The 15,987-nt window shown below is 39.8% G+C and overlaps 1 protein-coding gene across 13 annotated transcripts in view; it reads right to left on the bottom strand.

The window, feature by feature from the left end:
- The window catches only part of nrcama (neuronal cell adhesion molecule a), a 62,577-nt gene that overhangs the window by 16,176 nt on the left and 30,414 nt on the right, over window positions 1-15,987 (bottom strand). For 10 of the 13 annotated variants that reach the window (XR_003834543.1, XM_029461812.1, XM_029461813.1 and 7 more), the window contains exons 3-11: window positions 6,134-6,314; window positions 5,539-5,556; window positions 5,113-5,218; window positions 4,476-4,669; window positions 3,949-4,071; window positions 3,482-3,652; window positions 1,196-1,307; window positions 825-1,009; window positions 123-254 (exon numbers count right to left, since the gene is read on the bottom strand). Coding sequence is in view for 12 of the 13 variants with exons in the window: in XM_029461812.1 (XP_029317672.1) it covers window positions 123-254; window positions 825-1,009; window positions 1,196-1,307; window positions 3,482-3,652; window positions 3,949-4,071; window positions 4,476-4,669; window positions 5,113-5,218; window positions 5,539-5,556; window positions 6,134-6,227 (1,135 nt within the window). In the remaining variant the exon portion in view is untranslated. The remainder of the gene's footprint in view (window positions 1-122; window positions 255-824; window positions 1,010-1,195; window positions 1,308-3,481; window positions 3,653-3,948; window positions 4,072-4,475; window positions 4,670-5,112; window positions 5,219-5,538; window positions 5,557-6,133; window positions 6,315-15,987) is intronic. The other 3 variants (XM_029461814.1, XM_029461816.1, XM_029461824.1) reach the window with 1 other exon arrangement.

The raw sequence follows: 15,987 nt of genomic DNA, 5'->3' as shown, positions 1-15,987 counted from the left end.
ATGTTTGGTTTGGGAGTCCCACTACAGCTCTGCATGTTTAAGTACATGTCAGGTCCTCTGGACATAACTGTGTGTAAATGTAGTATGTTCTATCTTTGAAAGCATGGTCTCATTTTACTCACTCTCTATGGAGACTCCATTGACAAACCAGCTAATCTTGGGTTTGGGTTCTCCACTAACTCGACAGGTCAGGATGCCGGTCTCATTCGGCGCGAGGATCAGGTTCCTGGGAGCGCTGACCCAGAAAGGAGCAGCTGAGGATGACAAATAAGGAAGGCACAGGGCAAGAGTTTAGAGAGAACTTGGCTGAGCCTTTCGCTACATGGTGTCATGTACGTATTTTAGGGATACAGAAGTATTTCCATTTATATAAATATAAGATTAAAATGTGTTAGTTAAAGCTGACTAAAAATACTTTCATATTAAAATAGAATCTAACGATGACTGTTAAGTATTGTACTTTCGATCCCCACTGGGAATCGACACTTAGATCTGAAGCTCTCGCAGCTTTCAGTGCATCATTTTGTTTTGCCAGCTTTGTTAAATACCAACTAGTATAAATTTATATTTAGTCAACCTCATCCTGGTTTATAGGATATAAGTTATATTTGACAAAAAGTCTGGGCATTTTAGTCGTATCTTAGTCAAAGAAAACCGGAGCTATTTTTAGTATACACCAGCAGACCAAACCAAAAGTCTTTACACAAATCCTGGTTATCCAATTCATTTACTTCAAATACTGATGAAGTGATAGAAAAGCAAATAAAAACATTTACTCGATGCACCGATTGAAAGAAGAAAAACAATTAGGTTAACCTGCATACCTTTGACAGTGACCTTAATGACGTGGTGTGCAGTGCCCAGGTTGTTTGTTGCAGTACAGCGGTAGTCCCCACCGTCAGCTTCATTCACATCAGAAACCTTGAGTGTTTTTTTGAAGTTATAAAAGGACATCCTGCTGCTCGGCAGCTCTCCTCCATCCTTCTGCCAGGAGATCTCTGGAGTGGGCCTGTCACAGAAGCAAATACAACAGGATGGTTAGGATGGCTATTTCTTTTTTTTCTGTGCTGTCAAATACTTTTAGTTTTATGAACACCCTGACACTTTCCTATAAAGCACATTGTTGTATAATACAAAAAAAGTTCCACGTTTATTTCTTCCATGACGTTTAAAGTTACAGCAGATTCCTACTTACAAGCCGTCAGCAACGCATTCCAGCTCCAGAGTCTCCCCTCTCAGAACCATCTTGGTGCTGGTGGTGCCCAGAGGCGTCATGAAACCGGGGCGACGCTCCCCCTCTGGGCTGTCTGAACACATGAGGACACATGACCCAATCAGAACCAGACTGCAACATAAAACTTGAAGGCTCCACAGTGTAAGGAGTTGGGTGAAACCATGAGGGCCATTCATATGCTCATGAAGGAATAGGGAAGTAGACAATTGTCAAAGTGGATAGAAGGGAAAGTAAATGAGTGATGACCCGACACGATGTAGCGTTTCTTCCCTTAAAGACTCATCACATACTCTTAAAGCCTCATCACATCTCAGAATCAGAGAGCAAGAGGAATCTCCCTGAGAGGAGTAGCCGTCGGTTTGTTGCAACATGGGGGTCTCATCTCCCCCCCCCCCCCCCCCCCCCGAGCCACACACATGTACCTTCAGAAGCTCTTAATGGAAGGATCTAGATGTGTTTAACATTCCTTTGTCGGAAAAGGTCCGGAAAATGAAAACGATCCTCTTCCACTTCAGAAGGTGGAAACAGAGCAATGCCGCATTATAATACTAATATCATGCTTCATATGTGGCCATCTTGAATAATCTTTGAGGGTGTGCTTGATGGAGCAGATCATGAGATCAGCCATGAGTGTATTTCTGATTCCTGGGGAGATGCAGTGAGCTGACATTTAATGTTATGCATGCTTTGAAGGTTGCTCAAAATATATTTTTATCTGCATACAGATGCGAGCAGGGATATTGCTGTTTTGCGATGTAATAAGTATTGCATCATGCATTAAAGGCAAGTTACTTTTGTTACCAAAATCTCTATCCTTAGAACTCTAATTTGCATGACTAAACACACCACAATAGGGCTGCACAATATGAGGGAAATATGCAATAACGTTGTTGAATATCGCGATATTACCCAGTACTTGCGATAAATAAACAGATATTACACTGGGATGCACAATATACAGTATATCAGTGGCAATAAATTATTGACAGATCATTTATATTATTCCGATAATGAAATTATAACAGATGAACGATCCGCAAATAATACAAAGCCAAAATGCTTTCATTGTCATCATGTCGTCGTTTCAGAGGAAGACAACACGATTGCAAAAGTTTTTTGATGTGCTTTGCTAGAAAGTAAAAGTTTGAGGGTTTTTTGTGTCAACAATAGTGATGTCAGTCAGATTAAGTTAGGTCAGAGCTAGGGAATATTAAATAATCTATTTTTGCTGACTACACTTTAGCATTTTTATTGATGTGCATAAACTACAGGTTAGGAACATCTTGTTAAAATAGAACAATGTACAATCATCAGTAATCAATATCAGCTGAAAAAAAGTCCATATTGTGCATCCTTAAGTGAAGTGTAGTTCTATATTTCTGCTGCTTTCGGTATAGTGCTAAAATACAACAAATTCCTTGTTGAAAAACTAATTGTTAAATTTAACTGAACACAAAAGTCAACAAATTATAATATATATCGCAGTCTTTTACGATTACAAAGTTGACAACGCGATGACAATAAAAAACGATATATTGTACGCCACATAAAAAACTGTTAGGATAGAAATGAGAGACACCTGAGGATAAGTTTGTTAATAGAATCACAGAAGAGGGTATTGAGGCCAAGTTGAAGGTGAGTGTGTATGTTGGGTACAGTTAGGCCAGGGAGTAAAAACAGGGCTGGGTTCACACTGAAGGGGCTGAATGGGAATAAACCAGCAACACTCACCACTATAGAAATCAGTGATATTGTATAAAGCAGCCACAGTCTCATTCATTGTTTCCACTGTAATATAACAAAAAACCATAAGCATGCAAAACTCAGAAAGAAAACAGGAAATGTGTTATTTTGTGTTTGGCTTTTTTTCTCCAGTGTATTAACCAATGCATCAGCTTGTGAAATAATACTACAGTTATATCATCATGATAATTGTTGTATCGCTAGAAACACTTCATACAGCTCAGGAAATGTTGAATACAGTAAGAACAGCAGAAATAAAAGTATAGTTTGATTTGATGTGAATAAAAGGAACTGTAAAAAGGGAAAATCTTGAGATTTTGCAATAATAATGAGAAGATAAGACTGAAAACACATAATCAGAAAATCTCAAATCTGCAGGTGAACTACATACATTGTGACAAAAGTATTTGAAAATACATTTATGTTCCAATTTTGTGGTAAAATGTCAAAGAAAAAAAAAGTTCTAAGCAAGTAACACTTAATTAATTCAGTGTCTTGACTTACTGTCCAGCACGGTGACTGAGATGGGCTGCTTCTGCTGGATGGTTTGTGTGTGAGGGAAGCGAGCGTAGCAGATGTAGTCACTCCTGGTGTCGTCTGGGAGAACGTTGGAAAAGTACAAGTCTCCATTCAGAGCCTGGGACACTCGTTTATCCAGCTGTAGCCTTTGGAAGTCTGAAGGACGGAGAGACAAAGAGAGTTTGACACCAAACAAAGAACACTATTGTCAATGTAAGTAGCTTGTTTGATTTAGTTTTGCAAAAAAAGTTACTTCCTTTTTTATAAGTCAGTCTTTTTCATTTATTCTCTCCAAAAATGCCTCATGATTTACATTGTATAGACACCATATGCTATAGTGACTGAATGCTGAAGTTACAGTGTGCACTCCTTTGTTTGTTTGTTCTATTGAATGTGAGAATCTTCTGTCCTTGTACCATGTGTGCAGATATGTATACGTGCAAATTACTCACTGTTATCCATCCAGAAGATGACGGGAGGGGGCAGCCCTGCAGGGGGCCGGCACTGCAGTACCAGGGAGACCCCCATCTGCACCACGATGGCCTCATTTCTCTCCTTTGACCACAAGGGGGACCCTGCGAGTCACACAAATGTCAAACAAAAAGGCACTGGAGGCTTCCCATAGCTTCACAAATAGTGTGGATCGCATTCATATCTTTTTTTAAAGTGAGGCGATTTTTGTGGGTTAGGGTTAGATACTATGAATTAAAGTTAAATTCCATACATTTTACAAGCCGTTGGAGGTCAAGCCTTTAGAATCTATTCTAATTTACGAAAACCGATGGAATAATAGACGGGCACTCGGAGAGGCTGTTTCCATAAGTGAAAATGTGATAGATGTATCTGCCCTGTGATACGGATTCGCTCTAAAATGTAAAGGGTTCTTCCTTGGTCCATGCTTCATCCTTTCCCCAAGTTTCATAAAAAATCAAAAGATAAAAAAAACAACAAACAAACTGAATATAATCAGAAGTCTTACTGGACTGCCTGATGACAATGCTGTTGGATACGGCGGTGCCGTGCTCGTTGTGTGCCGTACACTGGTACGTTCCCTCATAGGCCTCAGCCTTTTCCCCGCTGATGTCAATGACCAGAGTTCCTGAGCCGGGCTTCATCAGGACTTTGGGGTCTTTCTCTACATCAAAGTGGGTCCCGTTTCTTGTCCATGAAAAGCTAGGATCAACAATAATGATAATTATCACTTGATTTTTCCAGACCAGAAGCGGCGAGGAAACACAAAAGAGAGGGAAATGACACAGTTTGTTCAAATCAGCAAGATGAATTTTGGGTGATTGTTGATTTCGCAGCGCGGAGTCGGGCAGAGTCTAACTTGATTCAGAGGCAGATGTCAAATCTAAACTGTGTCTACGTCACTCCGCCAGGTGTGTTACTCAAGTGGTGTCCATGACAATAGTTGCTAGGGCGATTCCTATTACCCCACTGCTCCAGATTAAGTTGCCCTCGAAAACAAATACAAATATAATTTCACAGATAGAACTTAATGGAAATCAGTTTGGATTTCTGAAACTCGCAGCTTGAATCTTTACCATTTATCATAATTTCACGAGCTTTTGTCCCTCGAACGCACCGCTGACTGTAGTGAGTAATTGTCTCACCTGGGATGAGGCTTCCCCTTGGCCTCGCAGTGGATGACGATGTTCTCCCGCGGATCAAAGATGTAATCCTTCGGGGACTGTAGCGTTATAGTGGGGGGTTGGGGCACTGGAGAAACATGAAAAGAAGCACAGTTCAGACACGTACAGTGAGATGTAAACATAGCACACTCGGCGGAGGGCATGCAACAAACATTCTCACAATCAAGTGTAACACCATCTGCAAACAGCTATCTGATCTTACCAGTCCATGAACTGAGATAAACAAAGCACCACTCCAAAAACAAGCAAGTCACATCACACCGTAACACTGTTGAGATAACTGCATGCACATCTAATAATGCTAGAACACGCAAATTAAGTTAAGTTAATTAAGTTGTTTAGTGCAAAAAACTCAAGGTAGTCACAGCAGTGTTTGTGGCAACTTACATCCTTCCAGTACTTTAGCTTTTTGTCCACCGTGACACGCCATACCACAGATAGAATATTGGGGAAAGGTGTTAGTTTTTGCAAGGAGTAAAGAACAGGTTCAGGTGACATAGTTGCACATTCAAGTACTTTTAAGCATTTTATTGACTCTGCCTGAAGTTTGGTAGAGAAAGGATTTCCCTCTTTTTTTTGTGTGAATACTTCTATGGCTTTATCAGGCAGGTACAATCAATGCAAGAAAAGTAGTCGAAGATATCATGATGTCACACAGGATGTGTGATATAGGGAGTTCTTCAGAATTGCATTTCCTAAATATAAAGTCGCAAACTCGATTCCATGCTGAAACATGCGAAGCTGAAAAACAAGAAAATCAGTAAACTGCTGTTCAATCTGCAGCTACTCGAAAGCCCCTTTATTGTCCCAGAGAGGCTATAATGTTCTTCATGATGACTTTATTACATAATATGAAAGCTTTGAATGGAATTTCATAACAGTTCTCAAGAGATTGAAGTGTTAATGCAAGCAAAGTAGTTTTGTTTTTTAAACTCTTTTGGTAATCATGGTAAAAGTGTTTTTTCATAACGGCAATACTTACGATCAAGAGGCACTTCCAGCGCTGAGGTCATGTGACTCAAGAGTGTCAGTAGCACGGCTCCAAAGCCAGGCACCCACTTCCTGTTCCTGTCCATGGTTGGCTGTGTGACGATGAAAACCTTTTGTCCAGATTAAACAACACGATCACGGCGGTCAACGGAGTGACGAAGTCTGGATCCACACTACAGAGAGGTACGAAGGAAAGTAACTATTACTACATGGGACACTTAAAAGGTTCGTGTTTTATTTACATGGATTTATTTAGACTACGTGATCACCAAAATGGGTGACAGGCAAGTCTCAAAATGTGTAATGTATAGAAGATCCCTCCATAAAAATGTAAATAGAAGAAGAATATTTATTCTGAACCACAATGGAAACTTTGCTGCTGCAAGTTCACTGACATTCTCAAAGCCCAGCATACAAACTAGGACATGCAAGTCATGGATCATAAGTAAAGACTTTGGCTGGAGGAAAAGTCAAAACAAACTTGATTCCATCCCTTTAAACTTAAACAACTTAAGCATCCTGCACTCAACAGTCTGTATATTCCACAAATGAGACACAAACTCATACGTTTCAGCCGTCTTTGAGGAGTTATTGAGCGCTAGCTGAGTCCACGTTGCATTGCACTGCTCACTAGAACATCCCATGTGCGCCGCCGAGATCTACCACGTGTTTGCCTGTAAACATATGGAATGTGAGTGCGCTCGGCCGGAACAATCACAACTCTGCCGCAGAGATATAGCTGCACACAAATTGGCACACGCATGCACAAACGCACCACATTAGTGAAAGCCTCTTTTGTCAGTGTGTCATGTGGATGGAGTTACACATGAGTGCAGGCCCACGAGCGCTAGCTTCTGTTCGTAAGACAGGGACACAGATTGATACGTACAGATGTCACAAACACATGGAGACCAATGTTGGCATTAATGGGCTCTTGTGAACTTTGCGATGGAGAGCAGGAAATTGTGTGCGTGTGTGTGTGTTTGTTAACTTTTATGTGGTCTGTGGTCTGGTTTGTGTGAGCCTCTGTCAAATGTGCATTAGCCGGCATTCATTTATTAGCAAATTGGTATTATATTAATGGCATCAAGATACTCCTGTGCATATAATGTTTCACATTAATTATCAGCGCTGGACTAAATTACTTGTTAAAAGACATTTAAACTGGTTGAATCTACGGGCTGTACCGAGTACTTTGAAGATTCAAAGCTTCAATCGTAACGTTCTGAAGTCAATATTCGAATGTTGCACACCTTTTTTGTTTTTTTGCATGTCTATTCTATGTTCAAGCCCGGTATTTTTGCACAGTTGCAGATTAAGATAAGGAAAATTAATCCAAAAGCAAAGACACACTCCGATCCAGCCACTGCCACCGATATAGAATTCAATGTGTATAAGCTTTGTATCATCTCTATACAAAAACTCAGTGAAAACGTCTTCACTGTGACATCACCAGCCTGTGCCTGCTCACTCTAGGCATTACCAATAAAAGGCAGTTGAATCCAGTGGCTATATTAGTATTATACAATTTTTAGGATTAGATTCCAGTGGTGGATGCGTAGGATATTTTCCGATTTTATTTAGTGTTATGCAAACATTTCCAATAACTCCAGAGCGTTGTTAAGTCCAAAAGTCAAAAATGTATTCAAAAAAGATGGTTGTAATCATTTCTAAAATTGCCGGTTAGCCTTACAAAAACGGCTAATCGGCTCGCTTCTCCCCCACTGCGAGTGGGACCCAGATGCCCCTCAAATAAAACCCGCCTGTTCGCTATCCTGGCTCCAATGAGCTCCCCATTGAGATCAGGTCAGCAGAAAGTCTTCACACCTTCCGTCGCAGACTGAACATCCATCTGTTTCAATAGCATCTTGGACAATAAAAAAAATAAAAAAACTGATATTCTTATTTCTGTATATTACTTGCATTGGTTTGGCTTATTTGAAGCTAATGTACTTGCAAGATTCTTGCTGTTCCGAATTGTATCCTCATGATAGTTTGCACTTATTAAGTCGCTTTGGACAAAAGCGTCAGCTAAATGAACTGTAATCTAATATTCTTACTACAGAACCATATATTACATTTATATAACCACAATGACACAACAAAACAATTTACCCCATTTTTTTGAGGGTGATGACGTCATAAAATATGATGTCGGACATTTGAAGCTTCCTTCAAAAAAACCTCAATAGAAGCTTTGAATGAAAAAAAAAAAGACATTCGGTACAGGCCTGGTTGAATCAGAGTGTAATTCCTGGATTTCGAGGTGGAGCAGTGTGCTGCTGTCACGTAAATGGCCCAGTCCATCTTGACATCTCCATTATTCATGGGTAGCACATGCATCTTTGCACATATATTGCAGACACACACACATGTGGACACACAGGCAGAGCACACACACACACACACACACACACACACACACACACACACACACACACACACACACACACACACACTCACACTTACACTCACACTCACACACAAATACAAAGGGGCGTTGAAGTCTTCAGAGGAATTTGAAGGTGACACTATCAAGCTCACTGTTACATCTCTACTCTGCTGGAGAGGAATTTAGCACACACACAGAAAGTAGTGTGTCAGTTTTTATCTAGCTGAGCTAGGCAGAGTGTGAGCTAATACAACCCCAGGACACGGCTAATTACGCAGAAACGTCCTATTGGATATCACTCTCACTAGTTAATCGAGAGGGAAGACAACACCGAGCACCACAATGTTGTGCACTGAATGCATTAATTGCAGACCATGCATGCTAAATCTTCTAATCTCATTGAGGAAAAAAGGCAATGCCATATCATGCAAATGTGATAGCCCATCTTCAGATTAATTACAATAATGCTCCATGCTGCCACAGCAAAAATGACCAGCCCCACAGCAACAAACATATTAAGCTGTGCTGGACCTCTGGCTATTTTCTCCCAGATAGAGAAGCCCATTCACATTCAACTGGGACTTTTGTCTAAAAGGTAATGAGTGACAAAAAGAGAAGAGGCCATGGATGATAGAAATTGAGGAGCAGAATGTACAAATGGGAAAAACATGAAGAAGACATTCAAAACAGAAGATGGGGAGGAAAGAGAAATTCTGTAGCCTGAAGGAAGAGTGTGAAAAAGCAAAAGCTGCATCAATTGCTTTACTGGTCTCCTTTTAAAGTAAGGCTTGGCCAAATCTTTTTTTTTTAGGCCTATATAAATATTTGAGAATATAAAAAAAATCTGTAGTATTTTTTTAACAATCCAATAAACTTTATTATCAAATATATATATATTTTTTAAAGTATGTCAGTGGGATTTTAAAGGGGATTTATAATGACAAACTAATGCCTACCAGATACCCAAAAACTTTTAAATAATAATAACCCAAAATACAAGTATGAACCTGAACATTTGCATAATAGGTCCCCTTTAAATATAAAAACACATACTACAAATAAGGACACGTAAAAGACAGCAATATCAAATGTCAGCCCTAATTATGTGATATATATATACTGTATGTGAATAGCCTACTATCATAGGTAGGGCTTAATGGTCAAGCTCTATTTTAAATAGAAACCTCAAATGGTTCCAGCTGTGTGGATTAAATCATTATTTTGTAAAAAAAAGAAAAAGGTTCAAGATAATAACTCTTTATGTTGTCATGTGTTCTTCTCCTGTGTGTCTGTCTGGTTTTATGTCTGACCTGGGTCCCATCTCCAGAGAGAGAGAGACAGATATTAACTGCCCAGTGGTAAAAAAAGAGAGAAAAGAATCCGACAACACAGATGACTCCCCAGGCACGGGCACAAGCAGAGAAACAGACACAAACATAAAATTAGCCGCCATGTGCAAATGTCAACATCTCCATATTTCAACAGATAGAATGTCGCTGAGTGTTAACTGGTATAAATGACTTTGACATTAATGTTTGGAATTCCTTAGTCTTTGATTTGCATGATCATGCGCCATAAAACTAAACTTTTGACCTTTTAGGAGAAAAGGACCTGTTTGACAGTATTTTATCGTGTAGCGTTGAGTACATGTTTCATAGGCTTTACCTCAAGGCTGTGCTGTGTTGTGGAAGACATTTGTCTTGAGGCAATATTATCCAAAGAAAGGCTCTAACAAAATCACACATATACAGCTTAATATTCATCTTCCAGATAAGTGGGTAATAATCATTTCCCAAAGATGATGACAAAGAGAGGTCAAAGGAGGACGAGAGGCTGGTCATCTATCGGCAGGTCATCTCTCATCCTCCTCTTTCCCTCTCTTCTCTGACTCATTGGTCAAAGCCCAGAGGTCAAAGAGTCGCCCTCCAGCTCAGCCTTTCCATCTTGATTACTTTATCCGTGTCTATTTCTTTCTCTATCTCACTTCCTGTCTTCCTTCCTCTATTTCACTCACTGCCTCAAAGTGGAAACAGACAACTTTTTAATAAAGTGGTATTATTTTACATTACATTGATACTCTTTGGTAACTGGGGATAGCTATCCATAGCTACCGGGGAAAACAAAAGCGATATCCTCTTCCTGTTTTAGTTGCGCATTGGGCGATGCACTTCTTACTTCCTTTGGGCCGTAAATCGAGCCTCTTCTTTTTACCGGGAGATAGTACCCGGTGGGTGGTAAGGTATCTAGTTGCGATTATTTTGGACAGACATTGCATTTGCGATATGATTCACGATATAGGAGGGGATGATCATTGTTGCATCATTATTCTCATTTTCATTGAAAAATATATGAAAATAGTCATGGTGTGAATTTTTTTCCCAGGATCTGTACAAAACAAAGATTTTTTCTTAAGTCTGTGAAATATGGTTAGTAGGCCAGGACATCTCTGCAGCAGCACAATACATTCCGAATATATATTATATAGAATGTTTTGCCTTTGATAAATATTGCGCCTCCTGCTATTTGGAAATTGCACCAGTCCACACGAGTGTCATCTGGTTGTCAAACTGAAATAGCTCATTTAAGTACATAAGTACATGGTACATTTACATGAATGAAGAGGAAGGTTATTAGTGGATGTTTTAAAAGGACATTTAAATGGATGATAATGGCAGCTGTCAATCCTATATCTCTGCTTTTAAAAAGCTGACCCTTATCCTCACACATTCTCCTAAATAATAGCCGCCTTCTGTTGCCCCTTTCAAGCTCAACAGTGAGAGTTTTCAATGATATACTAGGAGACTTCATTAATGGATGAGTCATTATTACTCAATCCCATACAGAAAGCCATAAAACTGAACCACATGACCATTATATAAGTGCTTATGAAAATGTAATTCAGTGGTAAGGTCGTACAGTGGCTACGCTTCCGAATTAATCCACTTTCTGTTCCCACTCCCACTGCATATTCACTTCGTACATTGTAACCTAGATCTATTCCCCCTTTTGATCCGCGCATGTGGACTGAGCTGAGCACTGGACACTAAGGGGCCAATGAAATTAAATGCATGTAGATTTGAAATGTCACTTGTTTAAAATTATTTGGCAAAGGCTTACTGTAAATATTAGACACAATGGACTTTAGTGCCTATAATAAATGTATCCGTTTACTTTAAATAAATAAAAAATAATGCATTGTGTCTTATCACAATTTAAAAGAACAATTTGACAGCAAAAATACTTGCTTTCGTCCAGAGACTTGAACGGAGACAAGGATAGTTGCTTTCCTTTGTTTCCAGTCTTTATGCTAAGCTAAGCTAACCAGCTGCTGGCGGTAGCTTCATATTTAGCGCACAGATATAAGAGCGGCATCAATCTTCTCATCCAACTCTCGGGCAAGAATGCGAATAAGCATATTTCCCAAAATTTCCGATTTTCCTTTAAAACAACCTACAGCGACTCCATCCTTGAACCACGTTGGTAACATGTTGATTTGTTGGCGAGTTTGTCTAATAACAATGTTAAACCAACATGTCCCTTAAGACATTTGTGTTGCTCTCTTAATACCACTACCTTGAATAAAAGCAGACCTTATATCTTGTGTAGAGATGAGAAAGGACTTTGTATTTATTGCATACTCAATATACTGTATAGCCAGAGGCAACAGAGAATGACGTGAATCCTGCTGACACAGACTCAACATTCTTCCTGCCTCTCAGTTTGCAAACCCTGAAGCAACGTGCTAAGTTGGTCACTCCGCAGCCTTCAGTCAAACTGAGAGACACTGAGGCATGACAGTCTGACTAAACAGATGAGAGGGGAGGTATAGGGAGGCAGGGAGAGCATAAAAAAAAGGGGGGTGAAAACAAAGTCATCTGCAGTCACATCAGATCACAGTGACAGAGATATTTCTAAGACGACAGACTTGGAGTCTACTTTCTTTGCAGGCTGAGACTTTCCTACTTTGGGTAGACATGCAGCACATGCATCATAGCACACTCACCAGACTACACTGAGCCGCGGTGGCCTTCGTACAGTTTAAGTGTCTCCCGTAATCAGGTCACTAGAATAGGAGCTGTGAGCCATGAGAGTCCCCACAAACACACAAAACCCTAACCCTAAATGTGAAGCCACCGTAACTGCCACTTCACTGCCGACATATGAGAGTGCAGACTTTTACACTTGCATTAGGGGAGATGTGCATGTGACCTCCTTTCAAAAATAACAAACCTGTGACAAACTGAAATATCAGCAGTAGTTGAATCAAAAAAAAGAAACTCCCTAAAACTAAACAGAAAGCGGGAAAGTAAAAGAAGTCAGTTTGTACATTTGATAACATTTTACCAGGGAAATATACTGCATGCTTGTACAACTTCAGAATTGGCAGCTCTCCAGTTGCAAGTAACAACTGCTAAATTTAAGATTTAACTGCTGACTTCATGGGAAGCTGTCTGCTACATTGGAAGCAGAGCTTCCCCTACACTAACACCACTTCTTTGCAGTGAAAGGACAGAACTGGCAGCCTCTTTGTCTACAATAGACCCCAACCGGATCGCACACAGCCACCTAATCAGAACAAACCATCTCTGCCTCTTCCGGGTCAGTTCTTCTAGCACCATCCGCAGAATCCCCTAGCGCCTGCTTTTCTCTGAGGCTTTGTGAAGTGCTGATGGTCAGCATGCTCCCCACCCCCTCACCCCCCTATACATCCACAACTCTACAACCACCCCACGGGGGTTATTGTCCTTCATGTTGTTTACCACTGGGATAACGCTGAAACAGCAGAGGAGTTCTAGTGCACAAGGTAACGCCTCTAGCAATGAAAAATGTGGCTACAGTTCAAGTGGGTATAGTTTTTTTTACTGCATTAGAAAGTGTGCTGTAATGGTAGAAAACTGCACACATACATGGTGGGACAATATGGGTTTGAAACTCATGCAATATTGTTTTAAAATGTATTTTCTAACCAATTATACAGTGTCAAAATATCAGTGGTCATTAAAGAGAAAGGGCAGTGTCGTCTGCAAAAGTGGTAAATAAATTCCTTATTTAAATATAGTTTAAGGTGTGGTATGGTGTAAAGTGGCTTCATCTTAAGCCATTACATGTACATTTGACCAATTTAAAATTTAGCCAAGTTCTTAATGAAGGTGATTCCCAATAAAACAGAAGGTAAAGATTGTGCCTCTTGCTCAAGGACGAATATGACAGGATACCACAGCAACATACCCGTTTCTTGGAGAGAACTTAAACCACAGTAAATAAGATAAGAAACTCTATTGTCATTATATTGCTGCGCAAGAGAACAATACGACAAAAATACTATGGCGCTCCCTGATGTTAAAAAATATATAAAAAAGGTCCACAATATATAACAAGGTCAACTAATATAGGTCAACAATTTCAAAGGCCACCATCTGATAAAGGACTCTTAACACAAACAGCTGTGTTTTTAAATAATTTTAAAAAAGCAAAACCTAAACCTGTTAAAGTGACAATGAAAATTCAATATTAATTCAAATCACTGTAAATTGTGCATTTGTTAAACATAGAGTAAAGCGTTGACGGGAATGGTTTTGAAACATGATAATTGCTCAAAAACAAAGCACCGGACTCGACCAAGTGTAAATCATCTGAAGTCATTACTGATAGCTGCCATAAAACTTCGCTTCATCTGACACAGAATTTTAGCAGTGGGGTACTTGAACAATCACACACTGCATTTTTTACACTGCAAAATTGCATTTTGCCAGGTGTATGGACCTGATTGTTGGCTGCTGGGGGCTTGGTTGGGTGTGTGCCCACATGTGGTGTGTGTGTGTGTGTGTGTGTGTGTGTGTGTGTGTGTGTGTGTGTGTGTGTGTGTGTGTGTGTGTGTGTGTGTGTGTGTGTGTGTGTGTTCATGCTTGTGTTTGCGAGTGCATGTCACGCCTGTCTAAGGTCATCTCATCAAAAGCCGTGGGCTCAGCCAGAGCAGAGGGTCATGCTGGCTGTATGTGTGCGGGGTCGTAATTGTGTGCGTGTCTCTGTGTATGTTTTTGTGTGTGCGATGTCGTATATATATGACATAAAAATTACAAACTGTATCTGGTGTCCCATCATTTTCAAGCCCATATTCGTTCTAGTAGAAACTGATTTATGGATGGAACAGATCATTTGTTAAATCAACTCCATCAATCTGTTGTAGAAAATGAAGTGAATCACTTTGACTTGAGCAATAAAAACAGCTTTACGTCAAACACAAATATGTTATCCAATCATTGTATTTATCTCCTATTTACCAGTCATAACGTCCCTATCAAATAAATGTAAATTACATTATCATCTTTAGTGTGTTGTTCCCACCAGTACATCCAGTGATCCGGTCTACATAAAGGCATCAACTCATCTGCAAAATCACTCTGTTAATAAGTGAAAAACATTTGCCATGTTTTAATTTCTATACCCTAGTACAGGGGTTCCCTAACTTTCTGTGGCCAAGGCACACCAAAGACCAAGCCAAATCTCAAGGCACACCTGTGTTCATATCCGAGCAAAATCCCCTCTATAACACATAGTATCACTGATATCACTCTGTGAACATTTATTTAGCCTAGTCATTGTAAGAAGCTATTCTCCTTGACACTAGCAGAGAGCCTTTGATGTGTCACACTCTAATATTTCCCACCATGCGCAAATGGCTAAAACGGGTTCGCTTTGACAGATTTCTTTTTTTTAATGATTGTTTTACTTATATTTAGGCCAAAACATATAATACCTATTGTTTCTATATTGTGAAATAAGTGTGTAGGACAAAGTACTGATAAAGTACAGTGTTTCCCTGCGCTAGGGCCCCCCACCGCTCCCCCTCTGAAATTCAAGACGTTTTATTTTTTTTATATATTCGCAACTCACTTTTCACATTGAACAGGTGCTCTTTTATTAAATAAACTAAACGCTTATGTCATTTATCGCATTTATATGCACGTTTCAGTTGCTTTGCGTATTTACATTCTCTCCTCTCCTCTGCTTCGTGAAAGGCGGAGCTCCGCTTCCGAACCCACACACGTGCGAGCGTACACACTGCGGAGGAAAGGTAAGGAGAGAATTTTAAAAATCTGCGCCACGCACGAACCTGATCCATCCCAGGCAGCACCCCGCAGAGCAGTAAACCTAGAAGAAACACTGAAGTAAATAAAAAATCATTCATAACCTTGTGTACAGTTAAATGCAATAGGCCTAATTGTTTCAAATTCCCACGGCACACCATTTGGGAACCCCTGATCTAGTACATTGAACATAAACCAAAGGCTGTAATAACAAAGAAAGCTATTTAAAAATGTGGTATCTTAACATAAAGTGCAGTATGTTTTAGTTGATGTCCAGCAGTGATGTATGACACACAAAGATTTGTAGCTGAACCACTGAAAAAACGATAAAACAACCTAAAATCAATAGCCGGTCTCATTCTAATA

The sequence above is a fragment of the Cottoperca gobio genome, chromosome 23 (assembly GCF_900634415.1).
Source record: "Cottoperca gobio chromosome 23, fCotGob3.1, whole genome shotgun sequence".
NCBI classification, from domain to species: Eukaryota; Metazoa; Chordata; class Actinopteri; order Perciformes; family Bovichtidae; genus Cottoperca; species Cottoperca gobio.
Note: the sequence above shows the minus strand (reverse complement) of the source record. Positions and strands in the feature narration are given on the sequence as shown.